This window comes from Lepidochelys olivacea (assembly GCF_965140295.1).
Source record: "Lepidochelys olivacea isolate rLepOli2 genome assembly, chromosome: 4".
Lineage (NCBI taxonomy): Eukaryota > Metazoa > Chordata > Testudines > Cheloniidae > Lepidochelys > Lepidochelys olivacea.
This window is the reverse complement of record NC_140414.1, coordinates 14,306,595-14,328,854: the sequence shown is the minus strand read 5'-3', so window position 1 is coordinate 14,328,854 and position 22,260 is coordinate 14,306,595. Positions and strand designations below refer to the sequence as shown.

Below are 22,260 nucleotides of genomic sequence, written 5' to 3'. Positions count from 1 at the left end.
ATTTTTTTAAAATGGAAGCTACTGTGTGCTGAACTCTTTGGGGTGGGGACTGTCATGTTTCTACAATGCCTAGCACTGTGAGGTCCTGGACTTGAAGTGCTACCATAATACAAACAGCAACAGAATATTTGCAAATGTGAGAATGCTGCCAACACCAAGTTGCCATAGGGAATAAACTATCACCAGGACCAAGTGAGGGTGACAACATGGTCCATAGCAAGAGGTGCCAGGCTGAAGAGTCACCCTACCTTCAAAGCATTCTCATTGAAACAGTTCTTTTCTACACAGTGGGCCAAGTTTTCAAGAGAGCTTGGCTCTCAGTGAAGATCCTAAATTACGTGGTCATGTTTTCAAAGTGTTTCAGCACCCACCAACTCCTAGCAGCTCATGTTCTCACAGGAATGCAACTATTTCCCACCTGTGCATTTCCCCTAGGTACCCTTGTTTCTGTTCACAAGCATTGTTTACTTGTATCCTCTTTGCAGTCTTTGCCATCCTGAGTATCAAATATGCTGTACTCAGAAACGATTGACAGGGGTGATCATTGCTATGCCTTGTCAGGCCAGAAGGGGGCAAAACTGCACTTGACAACGTCTTCCTCCTCAGTAGTTTTATACTGGTGAAGATTTTCTCTAGCAGTTTGGGAGGATGAAGGGTTTAAGATCATTTCAGTTTCCATTGGCCTAAGTGGATTTCCATTCTTTCTGAAGCCAACTACTTACCAGAGATATTTGCGTTAAAACTAGAGATTGCATTTTTGGAAGCTGACTGGAAAGAGACATTACAAGAACAAATACAATCATGCCTTCAAATTATTGATATGTACTGTGCAAGTATGGTCAAGTACATCAGACCTCCTATACAAACAGCAGATGGAAGCGGGGATCAGACAAGGGTCTTCATTCAATTTTAATATGCACTTGGCTCCTGCCTAGAAGGTAATGACCTTTTTGGGGTGGTTGGGGCCCTTAAGGAGGAACAAGAAAAGTAGGGTAATTAATAAGCTAGAGAAGGCAGTTTCTTGGGGGCTTTTTTTTGTGAAGGTTTAAGAAAAAGTTACAGATGGCAGGTTTGGAACTACTTATGTGATTCGTTTATGGCATGCTTACCTATGATACGGGAGTGGAAGATGGAAGCCTTCAGAGGGCCCACTCTGTTAAGTGAGAATTCACAACGAATGCCATCAGCTCGGCAACCAAACATCGCTCAGCGATCTTCCGGTCATCAGAGCAACTCAACAAATCCTAATGTTCCTCCTCTGGGCCATACAATGTGACTCCTGATGTAGGCATTTGTCTCAATCAACTTCAGGTGAAATTGTGGTGGCTGCTTTATACCAGCCATATGAAAGAAGGGCCTCTCTCCCATAAATGCAATGAGAACGTGACTTCAATGGGAATAATCTGGTTAAATTTAAGTATGTGCTTAATTATTTTGCTGCTCAGGACCTTAGTGGATGGGGGAGAGATGCTATGTCATTTAGATTTTAGTAAGGAATAATGGTAAAGGGCAATGCATCTAGTTGCAGAAGGCAGGTTACTGAAGGAATCTGCTGGGGCTAATCTTATTTAACATCCTAATCTATCATCCTCTGGATGGTGGAATAAACACACTAATGAAATTAACAGATGATACTGAAGAGTTAGGAGGAGTTGCTAATACCACCCAGGACAGAGAAATAAAACACAGGCAACTAGAGAAGAGGTAGCATGTGCAGAGAAATAAAGTGTAATTCAGCTTGGAAAAAAAATCCAAGCATGCTAACATAGCTAAGAAAAATGAACTGAATCATCAACTCAATCAGAAGGAGACACTTGGTAAGTAGCAATACTGAAAGATCGATGAGGTTACAGAGAGCATGTGAGAGAGGAGTTGGCAGTGGCCCAGGGTGCAAAAAAAAGCCAATCCAATTTCAGGCCTCATAAACAAAGGTATTGTGACAGAGCTGGGACGGGTCTGAGGCGACAGTAGGTGGAAATTCCTGCTCCATTCTGGTCAATCGTTACCAGAAAGACATTGGCAAGCAGGCGGGAGCTTAGAGAACAGCAATAAATATAATCAAAGTCTGGAGGATTGACTTGTGAGAAAAGAGCTAAAGATACTTAATTTGGCTAACCAGTGACTAAGTGAGGATGTGATACTCTGCAAATATTTCGGGGGGGGGGGCGTAAACACCAAGGAAGGAGAGGAATCTGTGTGTGCGATGTGCAGAACATATCTAGGAGTAATGGGAGGAAATTGAGAAAATAAAACATAGGTGAATATCGGGAGATGTGCCATGACAGTGAGATGAATTAGATGCATCAGTAGCATCAAGGGGAATTTTATAGCTAATCCAGACAATACATTACAAAATATACTCCCTGGTTTGGCAGGGAGATGGAGTCCCTCCCTCACCCTGCTCCCCATCGGATTTCTCTGCCTTCTGTGATCCACAGTCTGTTGAATTCTTCTCTGCTTCTCTGCAGAGCTGTATGTTTCTTTTGAGATCAGTGTTCATTCCTCATGTCAGGCTTCGGGACACTGCTATGCCTCAGGCAAGGGCAGCAGTAAGTCATGGCAGGCACCTATTTTTGCTGTCTCAATAAAGTAGCATCTAGAAGATGGCCAGGACCAGAGACCCATTGTGCTAAACATTGCACAAGAGAGTCCCTGCCCCAAAGAACTTACCATCTAAGGTCTGGTCAGTCTAGAGAGATCAACCTAGCTACATTCCTCTGGGGTGTGAAAACCCACACCCCGGAGCAGTATAGCTGCGCAGACTTAAGTCCCCACACAGACAGTTCTAGGTCAATTAAAGACTTCTGTCAACCTAGCTACTACCTCCCAGGGAACTGGATTACCGACACCAGTGGGAGAACCTGACCAACCTGATTGCCTTCTATGAGGAGATAACTGGCTCTGTGGATATGGGGAAAGTGGTAGACGTGATATATCTTGACTTTAGCAAAGCTTTTGATATGGTCTCCCACAGTATTATTGCCATCAAGTTAAAAAAGTATGGATTGGATGAATGGACCATAAGGTGAATAGAAAGCTGGCTAGATTGTCAGGCTCAATGGGTAGTGATCAATGGCTCAGTGTCAGATGGCATCAAGCGGAGTGTCCCTGGGGTCAGTCCTGGGGCCGGTTTTGTTCAACATCTTTATGAATGATCTGGATGATGGAATGGATTGCACCCTTAGCAAGTTTGCAGGTGACACTAAGCTGGGGGGAGTGGTAGATATGTTGGAGGGAAGGGATAGGATACAGAGTGACCAAGACAAATTGGACGATTGGGCCAAAAGAAATCTGATGAGGTTCAACAAGGACGAGTGCAGAGTCCTGCACTTAGAACAGAAGAATCCCATGGACTGCTACAGGCTGGAGACCGACTGGCTAAGCAGCAGTTCTGCAGAAAAGGACCTAGGGGTTACAGTGGAAGAGAAGCTGGATGTGAGTCAGCAGTGTGCCCTTGTTGCCAAGAAGGCTAACGGCATATTGGGCTGCATTAGTAGGAGCATTGCCAGAAGATCGAGGGAAGTGATTATTCCCCTCTATTTGGTACTGGTGAGGCCACATCTGGAGTATTGCATCTAGTTTTGCCCCCTCCCTCCCGCCGCCCAGAAAGGATGTGGACAAATTGGAGAGAATCCAGCGGAGAGCAACAAAAATGATTAGGGGGCTGGGGCACATAACTTACAAGGAGAGGCTGAAGGAACTGTGTTTGTTTAGTCTGCAGAAGAGTGAGGGGGGATTTGATAGCAGCCTTCAACTACCTGAAGGGGGGTTCCAAAGAGGATGGAGCTCATCTGTTCTCAGTAGTACCAGATGACAGAACAAGGAGCAATGGTCTCAAGTTTCAGTGGAGGAGGTCTAGGCTGGATATTAGGAAACACTATTTGGCTAGGAGGGTGGTGAAGCACTGGAATGGGTTACCTAGGGCGGTGGTGGAATCTCCATCCTTGGAAGTTTTTAAGGCCCAGCTTGACAAAGCCCTGGCTGGGATGATTTCATGGGGTTGGTCTTGCTTTGAGCAGGAGATTGGACTAGATGACCTCCTGAGGTCTCTTCCAACCCTAATCTTTTATGATTCTTCTAACCCGCTGCCCGTGAAGCGTTGGTAGTGTCTACACTTGAAATGCTATAGTGCTTCAAGTGTAGACAAGCCCTTAATTCACAAGGCGGACAGTGGGAGGAGATGTAGCTAGTTTTACTGAGCTGATCAATGGCAAGTCTTCCAGTAGAACTGTCAGGGTCTCCTAAGTCCAAGTCTAGCATCCTTTCTACTAGGCCCCACTGCCTCTCAACTGAGCATTCTGTGCAATAAGGGTGTGACTCCTCAGACTTGTCACGGATGGGCTTTTTCTGTGGAGTGCAGTGAGGGTCAGTGACAGCCTGAGAGAGGTGACTAGAATCATTTTTCAAGTTTGGTCTGACAGAGTATGTCTGCACTGCAGTTAAAAACCCAGAGCTGGCCTATGCCAGCAGGCACAGGCTCTTGGGGCTCAGGTGAAGGGGCTGTTTAATTGCAGTGTTGATATTTGGGCTGACATGGGAGCCCAGGCTCTAAGACCCTGTGAGGTGGGAAGAGTCCCAAGGCTCAGGCTGCAGCCTGAGCCCAAACATCTACACTGCAATTCAACCGCTGGCATGGGCCAGCCATAGCTCTTTAATTGCAAAGGAGACATACCACAGTGAAAGAGCTGGTTTTGCTGTAGCTTGGCTAAGCCTGTTTATACTGTTCACTCACTTTCAAGTGTCATGTGGGATAAATACTTATGTAGAGCCAAGTTAAGCTTATTTAACAGGTATCTTTCTGAACACCTCTCTCAACTCGTATGTCTGGCAGCACAGATACCCTCTAGGAGCCTTTTTCTTAAACAGTATCTTATTAAATATAGCAGCCAGTACCTAGGTCAAAAGCAGGCCAAACGAGAGTGTCTGATGAAGTGACAAATATACACAGTGATAGAATCTGGACCTTTGTTGTGGTTCTTAACTAGCTCATGAAATATACAAAAAAACCCAAACCCCTAATCTGTTTCTCTTAGAAAATTAAGGTATCCCTAGTATATCAGCTGTAGTTTCTCCAATTTACAAATAAACCAGCCCACATAGACATCCATCCATCAAATATTAGATGAAAACAGAAAACTTTTGGTACCATCAATTTCTATGAAGGAGAATCACCTGTCCAACCACACCAGTTCCTGTCTCTCAGTAGATGGAAGCCTCAGACCAGCTGGACTGTTTTTCCACATAAGCTATCCTCTGTATCATGAGGGAATAGTAGCAAGGTGCTGCTTGACCAGGTTTTCTTTCTGGCTTCTCACACCTTTCTGGAGCTATAAGGGTTGACTCACTAGTGCCTCTTCAGAGACAGAGCAACCATGAAAGTGAATAACCTTAAAGGGCTACTGACCTACCTTCCCAGTCTAGGAAGGACTAACGCCATTTCCAAAGTCTGGTCCAGCCCTTCCATGAGGACACTGTTCATTCTTCAAATCCCAGACTCACAAAGTAACACCAAAATAAAGCTTACCTGATCAAAGCAGAAACCCAGGAGCAAGTTCTGTCCTAGTGCAAAACAAGCTACAAAACCCTTCCTATGACTTTTCTTTCAAGCTCTGCTCTCTTCCCCCATTTATAGAATCCCCAGACCCTTTCCCAGCTGGGTCAGACAATCCCTTCCCACTAGGCCAAACCACCTGTTCAACAAAAGGCTCTGTCTCCAAACAGGGCTGGCTTGGGGCTTAAAGGTACAGACCAGCACACTCTGTTACAACCCTTCATTGTACTGTCCTCAGTCTAGATCAATGTGATCCAGAGACTGGGGGGAAGAATTGTAATGTAAATACGTGGGTGAAATCCTGGCCCGCATAGAAGTCAGTGACAAAACTCCCATTAACTTCACTAGGGCCAGCATTTCACCCATTGAAATCAACAGGTTTTGCATTAGTGATTTAACCTGGAGTAGAGTTAGGCGAATGCTGAGAGCATGTGAAAATCCGACCCACAGTATACACAGGGTGTGTGACATGCAGGCAGAATCATGTTAATGAAAGAACCATTTTTTTTCCCCTCTTACTTTTGTTTAGTGTCAGGCTAGTGTACCTACAAGGCTTACAGGGCTTTATTTTGTTATATTATTTTATTTATTCATCTTTTGTTGGTCTCCTAATTGGGATATATAGTCAAACCTTTGATCTCTTTATGGGCTTTTTGCCAAAGCAAAGTAACCTGGGGTTCAATTGCTGATGCTCTGTTGCATAAATGTAAAATGTTACTCATGGGTAGGGGCCGGGGCTGTGTCATTCAGTGAATGAAAAAGTGAAAAATAAATATTTGAATGAAAAACAATAGGCGCTGAAATCAAAGCGGTGCTCCTGGTGCCAATATCTTGGGAAGATTAAAAAACATAATCTGGGCATGCATCTTCAGTATCTTTGTCAAATTAGTAGCCACACCTCTTTTTCCCTATTAACCATTAAAACTGAAGGCAGAGGTAATGTGACGGGGTTGGGACTCACCGCTGCAGCACTTCCTGCTGTTCACTCTGGGAATTAGCTCAGTTCATGCAGAGCACCCTCTGCTGGTGGTGTCCCATCAGCCTCTCGCCCTAGATTGGCATCTCAACCCACGTTGCTCCCAGCTCATGGAGTCCTCTTCAGGACACTGCCCTCCAACAGTGCCCTCTACTCTGGTCTCACCGCCTTCCAGGGATTTGGTGTTATCAGCAGTCCTTCTCTTTGCCCCAGCCACAATGGCCAACCTCACCCCAAAGTCTAACCCCTTTTGGCAGGGGTCTGGTGCAGTCCGTGATGGCCACTCCTAACAGCCAGGTGGAGGTGCGGGGGGAAACCCAGGCCCACCCTCTACTCTGGGTCCCGACCCAGGGACCCTTTGGCAGCAGCCTTCCTGCCTGCCCTCCTTCTCTCTGTTTGTCCATCTCTCTCCCTGGGACATTTCCCCTTTGGCCCCTTTCCACCAGGTAGGCCCTTTTTCTCAGGGCCCACAACACAGCAGGTACTGGGCAGGAGTTCCCATCTACTCCCCCACCTGCCCAGCACTGCTCTGTCCCTGGTACTAGTCTCCTCACACAGGAGACAGACCTTCACCCTCCTGGGCAGCCTTTATATAGGGTCTAGCCTAGCCCTGATTGGCTGGCTGTAATACTGGCCCTGTTTGGCTCTCTAACAGGCCCTCCCTGATTGGCTGCCGCCTTGCGCAGCCGCTCTGGCTTGTTGAAGCCCAATCTGGCATGGGGGTGGGGCACCGACCCGCCACAGGTAAATATTGTGCAGGAGGTCAGATGAGACAATCACAACGGTCCCTTCTGGACTTATAATTCACAAAGCTTTATTAAATGCATCAGAATTAGACATAGTGTCTGATGTTTATCATCATGCCTGGCATGATTTTGGATATGACCAATGGGTAACAAGTGTACCTTTGAAAATCAAACCCAGATCCTCCATGTAGTTATTTTGTATTTCAAGCCGTCAGAGGGCGGCCTGCCCCTTTAAGGGCCAGTCAGCCCACCTGTGCCATAATTAGCTGCATCTTAGTCAGAGGAGGCAGGAGACAGCTTGTGAGACACCTGGGCTGTGTGAAAGAGATGAGAAGAGTAAATTTGAGGTGGGGGTACTAGGGTGTTGGTAGGGCCTGAGGGGATTATAGGAGATTATTCTAGAGCTACTGAGTGATTTAAATGAAGGCAAGAAGGGGTGGGGAAATGAGCCTGGGGGATTGGTTGAAAAGCCCAAACAGGATGGGAGAATCTCGTATTTGTGTGAGTTTTTGTTACCCTAGAAGGGAATCTAGACTAGATGTGACTTCACAGTTTAGTCCTCGAGTTGACAGAAAGAGCAACTGTAGGGCGAAAGGTTTCAGAGTGGTAGCCGTGTTCATCTGTATCAGCAAAAACAACAAGGAGTCCTTGTGGCACCTTAGGGACTTAACAAATTTATCTGGGCAAAAGCTTATGCTCAAATAAATTTGTTAGTCTCTAAGGTGCTACAAGGACTCCTTGTTATTTTTGTAGGGCCAAAGGTGCTCAACAAGGGGTGCTCGAGGCAAAGGCCTGCCTGCAATGCCATGGCTTGAGGATAGGGTGGGGAGTGGAACTGCTTATATAGGTGCGCTTAAGCTTTTTGTCATAGCAACACTGACCAGGGTTTAATAACAGCGTCTCCTGGGCTTACCATCTCATCCCTTTGCAATTGTGTGCCTCCCCTTTCTTCTCAGCTGTGTTTTCATATAACACCTCTGTAGCAAGGGCACTGATCAATTACATGCAAAAGGGATGTTAGGGAAGTATTTGATCCATCCTCTGTTGTCTTTAATGCAATTTGTCAGCTAATAATGGGGCCACGTAAGTTACCAACACTCCTGCTTTTACTGCAAGTCTTGTGATATTTCATGTTTCACGTAAAGCCCCAGACTGTGCAGACAAGTGATTGTGCGAGACAATTAGCCTTTTAGTAGTTGCAGATTTCTAGTCCTCCCTGTTGTGGAGAAAAGCTTGAAAATGTGACCCGAGTGCACCCGAAAGGTTCAAAGGAAAAGAACCCCAAATGTATCATTTTAAAAGCATCATGTTACGCCAATCTTTTGACTGGGGGGACTAGACTTGTGACTCTTGAGTGTCGTCATCATATTGGGTTGGTAAAACTGCCATCTAGCTTGCTACAGCCCACCATCAAGTGCTCTGTGGACCATGAGTGTGTGCCATAGGCAATGTTTTGAGAACCACTGACGTATTTGACTTCAGTGATACCCTTTTATTTTAAACCCCTCACTGTTGCAGCCACCTCTGGTTCCAGTCACCACCAATGCCAGCGTGAGCTTGGGAGATGAAGCTTCATGACATAGTGGAGGTGGGGGAAGGAAGGAGAAGAAATGTCAGAGGAGAACATGTTTCAGAGTAACAGCCGTGTTAGTCTGTATTCGCAAAAAGAAAAGGAGGACTTGTGGCACCTTAAAGACTAACCAATTTATTTGAGCATAAGCTTTCGTGAGCTACAGCTCACTTCATCGGATGCATACTGTGGAATTCTGTATTTTCCACAGCATGCATCCGATGAAGTGAGCTGTAGCTCACGAAAGCTTATGCTCAAATAAATTGGTTAGTCTCTGAGGTGCCACAAGTCCTCCTTTTCTTTTAGAGGGGAACATGAGTCAGAGGGATAGAGTGAGGGGAGACTGATGGGCCAGAAAGCCCTGATGGCATTCTTTGTTACAGGAATTTCCAGTGGAGGAAAAGAGTGTGATATAAGCGGTTGGTCTGGTGCCAAACGGGCCTGGACAAATTGGCCAAATATATCCACTGAGTCAGGCTTTCTGGACTCCAGCAGAGCTCTTGTGAAATGCTGCAAGAAGTTAAAGTATGAACCCTCCCTTTTGAAAATCCATGGAGGGCAGTGGCAAATATCCTGCCGTGTGCAAAGCTGAATCTCCCTGGGTGCAAGGAGCTCTGCTAGCAAAACGAGGCACACAGCTCCTTGCACTGGGTTTGCTGAACTTGTCTCAATGGTTTTAAGTAATTTTTATTTCAACCATGCCTAGAGACTCCGGCTGAGAGCAGGCCCCCATTAGGTGCTGTCTGTAAGTACATGGTCCCTACCTAGAAGAGCTTCAATTTAAGGCAGAGAGGATGTGAGAAATAATGATTTATTATCCCCATTTTACAGGGGGAGGTTCCTTAATCTCCGGGATCACAGAGGAAGTCTGTGGAAAAGCCAGTGATGGAACCCAGATCTCCTGAGTCCTAAGCCAGTTCCTTAACTTCAACACCATCCTCCCACTTCACCTGTAGGCATCTGATGACTCCCATGTTATTACCCTTTGGCTACCAGTTTAAGAATTTGGAGGCTGATCCTGCAAATCCTTACTCAGCTGAGTCACCTGTACTTGAAGACAATGCCATTGCTGGCATGAGGAGGGAGAAGCCACTTGCCTGAAGGTTACTCTGAACACCTAGGCTGAAACCCCACTCCCACTGAAGTCAGGGACGACACTCTCATTCACTTCCATAGGATCAGGCTTTTCGCCCACACTGTACACTTATTTCATGTAGACCAGCTAGCCAACTCCCTCCAGTCCTTTTGTGAAGGTGATTACTCCTGCCGTACCTTGGCATGATACAAACTAATAAGCTGAACACCGAATACAGTGACACGAACAAGCAATCAATAAAAGGTACTTTAGATACCAAGGAGATCCACGCCAGCAAAGCCTATCCCCGACTCCCCACTTGTCAGAAATCCAGGCACACAGCCCGTGGGGGGTTCTACAGGGAGTCCCGTTCTCCCAGCTCAACAATCCCAGAGAGGGGAAAGGTGCAGGGTGAGGAGAGAGGGTCCCAGGCACTGCCTCCTCCCTGCGGTGTGTGCGCGGAAGGGAGTTGCTTGGGAGGATGGGCTGTGGGCATCGGGCATCCTTCCAGCTCCAAGGCTCAGAGGCACAGAGCGGAGGCACGCGCTGTGTGGCGTCTTAGCTGGCCCCTCGCTCTCCTTCCTGCGTCTCCCTGGCGCTCCGGGAGAGGGCCGAGCCCCAGTTCGCGGCTGGCGCTGCTAGGTGGCTGGCTGCTCCCAGCAGCCGGGCAGGGAAGCTCCGTGGCGCCGCTCACCCCCGCTCGTACGTAGAGCAGAGCGGAGCGGGTCGGGCGAGGACGGGGGGCGGATTCACACACACACACGCAGCAGCGGCGGCCGGTGCAGTTTCAAGCGCTCTGGCCATCTAGGGCGCACATCTTCCATCTCCCTCCTCCTCAGGCGGCTGCTCTGGCGGTGCCTCCCCCTCGCCAAGCCTCCATCTCCGGCCGGGGCTGCCCCCCCCCTCCTCCCCACCGCCCCCCACATAGCGCACGTTGCTGGGCTCGGGAGCGCAGCCCGAGGCGGGCAGAGCGCGGCTGCCCCAGCGCCGGAGCGGGGAGCGCGGAGAGCCCTGGCCCGCCAGCGCGCACCCATGCGCTAGGGGAGCGCAGCGCACAGCGGGGAGGCAGGCGACGGCACCGGCTGCGGAGGAGGATGCGGGGCTCGGGCGCCCGGGCAGGGGCAGCGGGGCTCGGCTGCAGCGGCGGCGGCTCCCCGGCTCCCCTCTGGACGTGTCTCCTGCTGTGCGGGGCGCTGCGGAGCCTGCTGGCCAGCCCCAGCAACGAAGGTGAGAGGCGCTGGGTGGGGGGACCCTGCCCCGGGGCTGCTCGCCGCCGCGGGAGCCGGGGAGTGACTCGGGCTCTCTCGCCCTGGGTTGGTGGGAAGGGACTGGAGCATCCCGCCGGTGCCCGTGTCCGCGCCCTGCGCCTGGGGGAGCACCTGGTCCGCTCCCGGGGGGCGGGCGACTGCGCCCCCTTCGTGTTTTCCAGCCCCCTGGACCCGCTGTCCAGCCCCCGTGCCCCTCACAGCCTCCTGGCCACGGCTCCCTACCCTGCCCCTCGCCGATTCCGGGTCCCCTCCGCCCCGTGCCCACAACTCGCCCTGACCCTCCATTCCCCGGGTCCCCCCAGAGCTCCCTTTCCCCAGCCCCCCACCGCCCCCCAGACACAGCGCCCTGCCCCGTGCCCACAACCCGCCCTGCCTCTCCGCTCCCCGGGTCCCCCATAGCTCCCCCCTACCGCCCCCCAGACACAGCGCCCTGCCCCGTGCCCACAACCCGCCCTGCCTCTCCGCTCCCCGGGTCCCCCATACCTCCCCCGTACCGCCCCCCACATAGCGCCCTGCCCCGTGCCCACAACCCGCCCTGCCTCTCCGCTCCCCGGGTCCCCCATAGCTCCCCCGTACCGCCCCCCAGACACAGCGCCCTGCCCCGTGCCCACAACCCGCCCTGCCTCTCCGCTCCGCGGGTCCCCCCATAGCTCCCCCTACCGCCCCCAGACAGCGCCCTGCCCCGTGCCCACAACCCGCCCTGCCTCTCCGCTTCCCGGGTCCCCCATAGCTCCCCCGTACCGCCCCCCAGACAGCGCCCTGCCCCGTGCCCACAACCCGCCCTGCCTCTCCGCTCCCCGGGTCCCCCATAGCTCCCCCCTACCGCCCCCAGACAGCGCCCTGCCCCGTGCCCACAACCCGCCCTGCCTCTCCGCTTCCCGGGTCCCCCATAGCTCCCCCGTACCGCCCCCAGACAGCGCCCTGCCCCGTGCCCACAACCCGCCCTGCCTCTCCGCTCCCCGGGTCCCCCATAGCTCCCTTCCCCAGCCCCCCTACCGCCCGCCCCCAGAGCCCTGCCCCGTGCCCACAACTCCCCCCCCGTCCCTCAGCTGCCCGGGTCCCCCCCATAGCTCCCTTTCTCTAGCCTCCAAGACACACACAGCGCCCTGCCCCGTGTCCAGAACCTGCCCCGCCCCTCCGCTCCCCGGGTCCCCCCATAGCTCCCCCTACTTCCCCCCACATAGCGCCCTGCCCGTGCCCACAACCCGCCCTGCTCTCCGCTCCCCAGGTCCCCCCATAGCTCCCTACCTCCCGCCCCCCAACGCCCTGCTCCGTGCCCACAACCTGCCATACCCCTCCGCTCCCCGGGTCCCCCCATAGCTCCCTTCCCCCCGCCCCCCTACCGCTCTGCCCCGTGCCCCCAACCCGCCCCGCCCCCGCCCCGTGTCCTACCCACCCCCCCCCCCCGGGCCCGCAGCTCCCCGAGGCTCGCTCCGCTCTTCCCGGCACCAGGCTCCCGGGGCCGGCAGCCCCCTTCCCGGCTGAGCGGCTGCGGGCGGCGCGCCCGGCAGTGGCGGGGCGTCGCGGGGCGGCCCGCGGGGCTGCGGGGCTCTGGGCGGCTCGGGCAGGCGGCTAAACCCTGGCGCCCCTGTGCGCGGTGCGGCGTGTGTTGTGGGGCGGGGGGTGCAAGTCCGGGGTTGCGTGTCTGCGTCCCGCTGCGGTGGCGTGTGTGTTTATTCCACGGCGTGTGCGGGGTTGCGTGTATGTTTCGTCTTTTGTGTGACGCTGGCTGGGTGTTTTGTGTTTGCTCGTGTGTGTTTGTGTGTCGGGCTGCATGCTGCGCATGGGGGTTATGTGTGTGTTTTGTGCTGTGCCTGTGTTTGGGTTGGGCTGTGCTCTGTGTGTGTTTGTTGTGCTGTCTGCCTATTTGCCGTGAGGCTTGTGTGGTTGTACTGTATGTTTTGTGTCGTGGGGTTGGACTGGATTGTATGTGTCCAGCCAGACGCTTACAATCTCTCTTGAGTGTCGCATGGAAATTACCCCAGCTCCAGAGCCCAGGAATTAGCCCCCCGAGTAAGGCTCTGAGACCCCAGCGCCTAAACAGAGCTACCAGGAGCAGTACAACAAAAATCCAAACCCAAATTAAAGCTAAACAGGCCCAAGAGGAGAGAGGATGGGAGTAGGAAATACCTTTCCCCCCTAAAGATATTTATTTATTTCTGGCGCATTTCAAATGCTGCCCAAAGTTTATTTACTTTTTTTTAAGAAGGTGCCTTGTGCAACAAGGAGAAAAAAAAACCCACCTCGGGGAAATGAGAATATAAGAATTGTTACCCCATAATACTGCAACAAGCGGAATGGATACCTGTGCTGATTATTGCTGACAATTTAAAAGTTTCATCTGCTTGAAGTCAATATGTAAAGACATATGCCATGGTTTTCCGATTGGCAGGGATGCTTTCCCGTTTTTCTTAAACCTGTTTTTCGATTTTGGGTTTTGTTTTTTTTTATCCACAAGGTAGATCATATTGAGGTTTTTTGTTGTTTTTTGGATCCACATGCAGGTTGTAATACACAAACTTTCGGGCCAAGAAGCCTGCTTATAAGCCAAGCTTATTACACGCAGTGATTTATTAGTGAAATTCCTACAAGGGGGGAGGAGGGGAAAAGGCACAGGGAGGTTTCAGAGCTGTGGCCTGAGGTAAATAGCTTGTCATGATATATTTCAGAAAATGGGATTAATGCAAATCACAGAAAAATATAGAGAGGAAGGGACAAATGCATGGTGGTGGCTGTGAAGTTATGGAGTGCTCAGGGCTAGAGAATGCATAGATTAGGGGAGGGTGAATGTTTCCTTAGATTTCTCTTCGACAAATCAGTCATTATGGATCCAGTCTGCAAACATATCCATGCTTGTGAATAACTTCATTGGGACTACTCATTCCAGTTAAAGTCAATTGGATTGCTCTCAAGAGTAAGCTACTCACTGGGCATTTATATGAACGGTTTCTAAGTTGGGAGTATGTTGTTTTGTTCTGGTTTATCATGATTTGTACTGATCTATTAATAAAAGGAGAGACAGACACTTTGCACCTGCAATCTCTTACTCACACATGGTCCTTACGCATGTGAGTATGTCCCACTGGAGTCAAAGGGGTGGCTGCAAGTGAGTTAAGGCCACTTGTGAACAAAAACTTGCAGGATCGGGCCTCTGTTGTATGATAGAATACTGGAATTTTTTAAAGGAAATTGCCTTGTTACATGGTTTAGTGAGATCTTTAGGGAAAGAAGAGATGGGGGAATATTGCAATAAGTATTGACAGCACATGGGTTGACTTTATACCATCTCATTCTCTTCCCCCTTTTGTTCACAATCTTCAACTTTTATGTTTTTCATAAGCCCAGGGCTGGAAGTGAAGTTTAGAGGTGGACCTGAACTTATTCAGCAAACAGCCACTCTACCATTTGTAGATTTATTTGTAAACAAGCATTATCTGACAAGTTCTTTTCACAGCATGGCTTCTTGGCCAATTACTGCTGAACAGTTCTGCTTTGAAAATGATTCACCCTGCAGTGAATCAAGGCTAATTCATTAGAGCCTCAGTTGCTAAAGTCCCTGTGCCATATGCTGTTGACACTTGTCAACAGTTCGGTTTTGAAAAGTTCAGTGTTGTTTCTCTCAGCATTCAAGGTGCATTCTGGGGGACAGAACCTCAGCTGGTGTGAATTGCCATCCCTAGCTCAGCTGACTTCAATCAAGATTTGAAAATTTACACTAGCTGAGAGATCATAGGTTTATTTGTAGCCAACTGTGGGGAGGAGGGGTTGGACTTCTTGAAGATGGGAGGATAAAAAAGTTAGTCAAGTTTTCCTTGTTTTGTTTTTTGTTTTGTTTCCTTTGTAATTTCGTTTCTGCTGTGCCTAAAAAATAACTTGGTCAGCAAAGAATGTGTACCAGTTGGCTGTGTTAGCGTAATCGCTTTTATTTTCCAGTAACAATTGTGAGAACTTTATTTCCACATATCTTATGAATCAAATATTAGTACTGAGTTAATCTTAAACTGAACTTTTGTTTTAACTGCAGTGGTATTGCTAGGTAGGAGATGTGAAATCCATACCATGCACTGTGGATCGTGTTTAGGCATCACAATAGAGGTGGAAGGGTTTGTGAAAATTTTGTTTGAAATATAGGCCAATTAAAAAAAATAATAATTAGGCTCCTAAATCCATATTTGAGCAAAATAGCTGAGCAGCCAACAACTTCCATTGTTTTCAACAGGAGCTGTTTGGGGGCTAAACACACTTTCTAATATGCCTAAATATGGGTTTAGGAGGATAAAAGTAGACACCTGATTTAAAAAATTTGGCCACAGTTTCTGTTATAAGGAGAGGTTTCAGAGTAGCAGCCGTGTTAGTCTGTATTCGCAAAAAGAAAAGGAGGACTTGTGGCACCTTTAGTCTCTTAGGTTGGTCTCTAAGGTGCCACAAGTACTCCTTTTCTTTTTGTTATAAGGAGAAAACCATTTTAGTAGCTGTCATACTATATCTTAATCTATAACATGCAGTAAAGGAAGAGGGCTCAGTACAATGGCATCTGTGAGTCATCGTGTAACTATTACTATTGAACTCCTTTGCAAATTTCACGAGTTAAAATCCTATTATTTGTATTTTTTCCCCTTCTAATAATATACAATCAGAAATTCAACTCTATTGAGACTATTCAAAGGCCACTATTTCAAAAGCAGTCCTTTACATTAAATGCATTACCCGTGACATATCCTTAGAGAAATGACTTCCCCTGAGTTACAGTCATGCATGTTTTATTTTTATTGACTGAATGAATATACTGGGCTGGAGTTATTTTGCACAGCGAAGAATACTGATAGCAATTAATCAGAAATATGTTGCCTGAGGCTGTAAGACAACAATGTTAACACAGTAATTGCCTGAGTTATATTTTTCTGGAAGCTGCTTGATGCCAGAGTTGCTACATGATTGAGATACCATGTTGAGAGGCACAGAATATGAACCCAAATAGATACAGCCCACACAAGAACATAATCTCCTCTTTTTTTCCCTTGGCAGTAACTTCTGAACCATTACTTGACGTTAGGGACTGCATTGTATTCGACTTTATTTTTTGCACATCCTTAATGGTAAAAGTGCCCACAATTTAAATTCTGTCATAAGCTTTAAGGTTTTTGGAAGTGACTTGGCTATTTTTTTTTTTTTTTTAAGGAATGCTTTGGTTCATGTTTTCTGTAAATTTGGATTGATTTTCAGCTCTCATTTGGAAGTAACCCAGATGACATTCAAGTGTTTTATGGGCAGATTTTCAAAAGACTTGTGTACATTTTCTGATTGTTTTTAATAATATATCACAGCTATCTTATTTGCATAATGACCACTAAAAATAAAGAATACGTTAGAACTACTCAGCAGAAATAAGTGATGATCAGACAGTACTGTGACAACTGCTAAGTAGATTGTTAAATGAATGAAAAGAAAAAAACCCAAAACCATTTCTTTGAAATAATAACAAATGTGGCTTAAACAGACAAAAGTAGAAAATTCAAGATTAAGGTCAACTCTTCATCCTTAACTTCTCTCCGTCTGTTATTTCAGTAATTTTAGAACAGAGTAATAGGGTTAACTTGGAATTTCCAGGGATTTGTCCGTTTTAAATAATTATAGTTTGGAGGATTTATCTGGCTGGATTTATTTAATTGATTCATTTATAGTTTAATTTTATTTATTTATTTATTTATTTATCGGGACAGCGGGAGCAGGCAGAGTTAGATGAAGGTTATAAAATGCAGATTGTTTACTCCAGAGACTGGAATGGTTCTAGCTGTTCTAAGGTCTTAATGGAGTATGTATTTATCTGATAGTGGCAGAACTCCCACTGACCTGGCCCACTGGGTAAATATATATTTGGGTATGTTATCAAAACGTATATATTTAACCAGTTAGAACTGTCTTTTAATGAGTGTTGAAAAGCAACCGAAATCTGTATTATATACTTCCATTTGAAGCTATTCCAATCTATTTGGTAAAAAAACGGATGTAACCAGGTTTCTTAAAAAGGTATTACTTACATAACCAGTACAGTCTCCGCTTCATAAATCACATAGTCAGACAGCTCTTACATTATTTTATAGACTGGGAAACTATGCAAGCTGGTGATATTTTAATGTGTGTTGTGTAAAAATAGATATCTAACTTTGGAGCCATTCCAGTCTATTAATAAAGTACATGTTACCAGCTTTTAGAAGTTATATACTCTTCAGTGGATGGCATTGGAACCGGGTTTTTCTTATTTCTTTCCACAGTAAAAAATTTGGGCCCAATCCTGCACATTGATTTACAAGAATAATCTTTGTTCATGCAAGTAATCCTGTCGACTTTAAATTGAGTTCAATGGGACCGCTGATTTGAGTAAGGAATAGTCAGAGGAAATAGGGTTTTCAGAATCAGGTCTTTAAACATCTCTGTCAGTTTTAGCTTCTTCTTTTCAAAATATTCAAAGCAATTATACCTTGTTCAGTAAGAATCAAATACCAGTTTCAGTTTTAAATCTAATCTTTTTTTGCTTTAAATATACAAAAAGCAATTGAAACATAGCTTTTAAGTATGACTTTAAAATGAGGCAACTTATGAATGATATATTTTTCAAAATACATAACAGTTGACCCTAAGACTGCATCTAAGCCAAGTTACATCTTAAAGCATGTTATCACAATAACTATAAATATATGTAAATAGGCAAAGCATCTTATAATAGAAACATTGACAGACCTTCCTCCTATAGTATCATACACGTTGACACCATGATTTGACGTATAAAGCAGCTATTTGTGAATCAAGTTACAGTTGGATAAACTGACAGGTATTCCCAGTGGGAAAATGCAGAGTTAGTATGGTTGGCCCTCATCCCCTCTTATGTAACATTTAAAACCATAATATAGTATTCATCTGCATGCCTTCAATTTCCTTTGTGTGGTGCAAATAATAAAATTAAATTTTAGGTCAGCCAAGGAAGTGTTTCTGTAATTATATTTTGCATGGATTGCAAAATGCTTTCACAAATATTTTAATTCTCTGAAAAAAAGAACAACTTTCAAGAAGTGTTCAAGAAGATGCAAACAACCAGATCAGTTTATTTTATGCCATGAGCCATGTCATGTTAATTTTTATTGTGCAGCCGAATAAACTTGTATAAGTAAAATCAAAAACCGGTGCCCAATGTTTGATATGATTCGTGCATATGATGTGTTTCTGTGTTTCTGACATTAGTTAATGAATTAAATTGTAGGGCCGCATTCTCCTCTTGCAGCAGTTTTCCACCAGTGTAACTCCAATGGCTTTAGACTGAAGGGACTCCACCGAAGCCCTAATCCTGCAACGTGGTTTGCTAGCACAGAGCCCCTACACGTGAGTCGTTGGGAGTCTACAAAGGCACAGAAAGGGGTCTATGCTTGTGTACCACAATACAGAATTTGGACAGAAGTGACCTGAGAATCAGGCCCATCAAAGTCAATATATGTGGTTTTTGAATTGAAGCTTGAAGAGTTTACTTCTTTTCTCAAAGTTCAAGACATTTGAGGCCTGATTCCTTTCTTTACACCAGTGTAAATCCGTTAACCTCTGTGAGGATTTATTCCTGAATTAGACCATGTTTACATACAGACGTGAACCAATTTAATTAAACTAGTTTAATTAAATTGGTGTAACTTCTGTGTGGACAGTCTTTTGTAGATTTAAGAGTGGCTTAGTTTGGTTTAGCTTAAATTTGCTCCTGATTGATTTAAGCTAAACCAAACTAAGCCACTCTTAAACCTAAATAAGAGTGTCCACACAGATTTATGGAATCAGTTTACATTCCCACATCTAGCTTAATTGGTGCAACTCTCCACTATAGGAGGCCCTGATTCAGCAGTTCATCCCTGTACAGCAAAGCACGTAAGTACATGCTTAATGTTAAAGTTTGTACCTGCTTGAGTGCTTCACTGAATAGGGAGGGACTTAAACGTGTGCTTAGGTGCTTTATTGAAATAAAGCCTCACTCTGCTGTGAGAGGAAAATCAGCCCTTCTTGCAATTGGGGTTCTTTTGTCCCTTGTTTACAAAACCTAAAATCAAATTTCCCTGCATAAGGCAAAGGAAAAACGAGTGTACGAACCCCGGGTAAACGTTTCCTTAGAGTGTTGAGTCCTGAACGTTTTCTTAACCATACTACAGGGCTCTGTTTCAGGGCAAGAGTGCTGTTTAGAATTCCTTTTCAATCAATGCCTCACCTTTGTAACCCTCATCAGCAGGCTTGGAAGGATTTGATTTTTATTGGTAAGTGTCGATTTCACCACACCCACACAAACTGATGAAAAAGTATTTCCATCTATGACTGAAATTTACAGACAGGCAAAGTAAGAAATATGCTGCTTGAGAACTTAGAGTTGGATGTGTGGATATTTACTCTGTATATTTTGATATGTAATGTTGACAATTTGTGTTTCAATGGTTATAAAGCTTTAACGTTTTGAATCTCAGCATCTACTGTCATTGAATAATTGTCTGACCCCAGTGTAAACATTTCCTGCCAGTGTGAAAATTTACATTGATAAAAATAGAGAAAAATGCTTAGAAATAAATTATAAATTAAATAAAATGTTATCCAGTGAAATTATATATAAAAATAAAATTCTGTCAAGCCTACTTATTGGGTAAACAAGGAATTCACAAACCTGACAATTTCCTGTGCTTACCCCAAATTCATTTTTTGAAATCATTTTTTAATCCGAGGCCGGCTATCTCATTAGCAATGTGTGCCTGATCCTGGTTTAGTGAGCGCCGGAGTTGACTCAAACACAGGAGAACTTGACCAGCAAGTCATTGTCTGGACTCAAATTGTTACTTTTTTTTCTCCTCAAAAATGAAACATTCTGTTGTTATGATTAGCCTCATGCTACTTTCATTGCGTTAGTTACGTCTGTTTTTCTTGTGAAACTGGATAAGCAATTTGACTGTCAACGTATATGTAAGAGAAACATGCAAAAGTACCAGTCTAATTGAATTCAGCTAGAAACCTGGGAGAGGTTGAGGTGTTCTTCATTTGCTCATACCACTCTTGTCCTCATCCTTCCCTCTTGTTTGTGTGCCCAGCTGAACCATTGGATGGCAAGCTTTGCACAAGAGAAAGTGCTTGGCTTTTCTGCAGCTTTCGCAAGCGGTTGTATTGGCAGACTTAAGGGCTGGCCCTTCAGTAGCTAAGTAGTCCTCCTGGTTGTTGGCTTTCTTTGACTAACTTTTGACTTAGCCATTTATTTTCTGTGCGTGCGGGGCGAATGAAATAGTGAAATAATTGTGGGATGTAAGCCAGAAATTAGCAGCCCTATTTGTTTCTTAAACAAATCACAGCTGAGGGTAGTCACTGATCTGAAGTAATTACGTGACCCCCTTACTGCAGAATCTGAGCACCTTACAATTCTGTGGAATATTTACCCTCACCTCAGCCCTCTGGGCTAGGGCAGGGCTGAGTTCCCCATTGTACAGATGAAGAACTGAGGGATAGAGAGAATAAGTGACTTGCCCCAGGTCACACATGGAGCCGGTAGCAGAGCGGGGAATTGAACCCAGGTCTCTTGAGTTGAAGGCTAGTCCCCTAAACACTAGACTTTCCTTCCTCACTGTAAGTCTAAACATTTAAATTCTCAAGGGACTAGAGAGCGGCACAAGCCACCCACCCTTAAGGCTAGTTTGGTGACATCACTGGGTTTGATGTTCTGTGCTAATCTTTCCTGGGTTACGCGATAAGTTCAGAAACACAGCCAAGCTATGACTGCTTTGTACCTCTTGCTGCCACAAAGCGACGACACATTTGGTGCATCAGGGCAGTGGAGAATGTCCCTCTGTGTAGGGAATGCTCTAGTGGCCTCGGGGTGCTGTAGCTGCTACTTCCCTTGGCAGCTGGCACGGGGCTGTGGCCAGGCAAGAAGGGGTGTGGCTGAGACATTGTTGCATCTGTCTGATCCAGGGCTGCCAGAACATCCTCTTGGTGCCCCCAGGCTGCTCTAACTTCCACCAGGGACAGGACTGGGTCCCTGGTAGTCCCAGGATTGTGTGCGTCTGTGTAGGGGGAAAGGAGTGGGACACAAAAGAGTTTTAGAGCCACCTTTCCCGCCTTCTCACTGGGCCTGTGCTAGGTCTGATAACCTGGCCTTTGCCTTTTGTTTTTCCTTCAAAGAACTGAATTGTTTCCTTTAACTGGGATGATGCTCTCAGTTGTTATTCCCACATCCAGTAGGCATCCACTTTATTATACCAATCTGCATCAAGGCCCTCTGCAACCATGCCGAGCCCCATAGAGCAGTCTAGACCCCACTCTCAGGTATGCCTACACTGCAATAGAAGCCCTGGGACTGGCCTGTGTCAACCGATTCAGGCTGGGGCTTTGGGGCTATAAAATTGCAGCATAGACGTTCGGGCTCATGCTATTCCCCCAAGAAAAATTGTCTGAATGATATAATGTTCACTGGGATCAATTTTCTTCTATGTTGCACATGCAAAATGGGTAAAATTACTGGCTGTCTTCTACGTCGCTCTTCTTTACATGCCGTGAGTTGAAGGGTCAAGCAGCTTATGCTTCTATTATCATTCCTAGCTTTTCCCGTGTTATTTTTTTATGTGTTTCCCTACTAATAGTGTATTTTCAGAAGGCAATGGGAGAAAAATACTTTTGTTTTTCCACTGCACGCACACAGAAAGAGAGAGAGAGAGAAAGGTATAAGCTGTCAAACATTAGAAAAGCCAATAAATCATCCTAACCATTCTTTGCTCCCAAGAGCCATCCAAACATAATGTCAGTTACTCTTTTCTACTTGAATGAATTCAAAGGCAGCAAAATGGTCATTAGTGTGGATTGGAAGGCTCTGGTGGTGGTGGACAGGCTGGACAGCTGAAATCTTGTGAGTCTACTGAAAATGAGATCTGTCAGGGTAATTTGACAACTATAGTTATGTCTGTGCTGTGTCTCTTTATTTCTGTCCAGTTTAATAGTATGTGTAACATAATTTGATATTCACATTCTAGGGGGAAAAATGCCTGGAAAGGATATTTGATGGGTGGACCTTTTAGGAGAA

General features: G+C 46.5%; 1 protein-coding gene across 6 annotated transcripts in view; it reads left to right on the top strand.

Moving 5' to 3' along the window:
• The first annotated feature begins 10,472 nt into the window (after positions 1-10,472).
• EPHA5 (EPH receptor A5) overlaps positions 10,473-22,260 on the top strand; it is a 321,089-nt gene continuing 309,301 nt past the window's right edge. For all 6 annotated transcript variants that reach the window (XM_084626024.1, XM_084626023.1, XM_084626020.1 and 3 more), the window contains exon 1: positions 10,473-11,145. In XM_084626024.1, the coding sequence (XP_084482150.1) occupies positions 11,013-11,145 (133 nt within the window). In that variant the 5' untranslated portion in view covers positions 10,473-11,012. The remainder of the gene's footprint in view (positions 11,146-22,260) is intronic.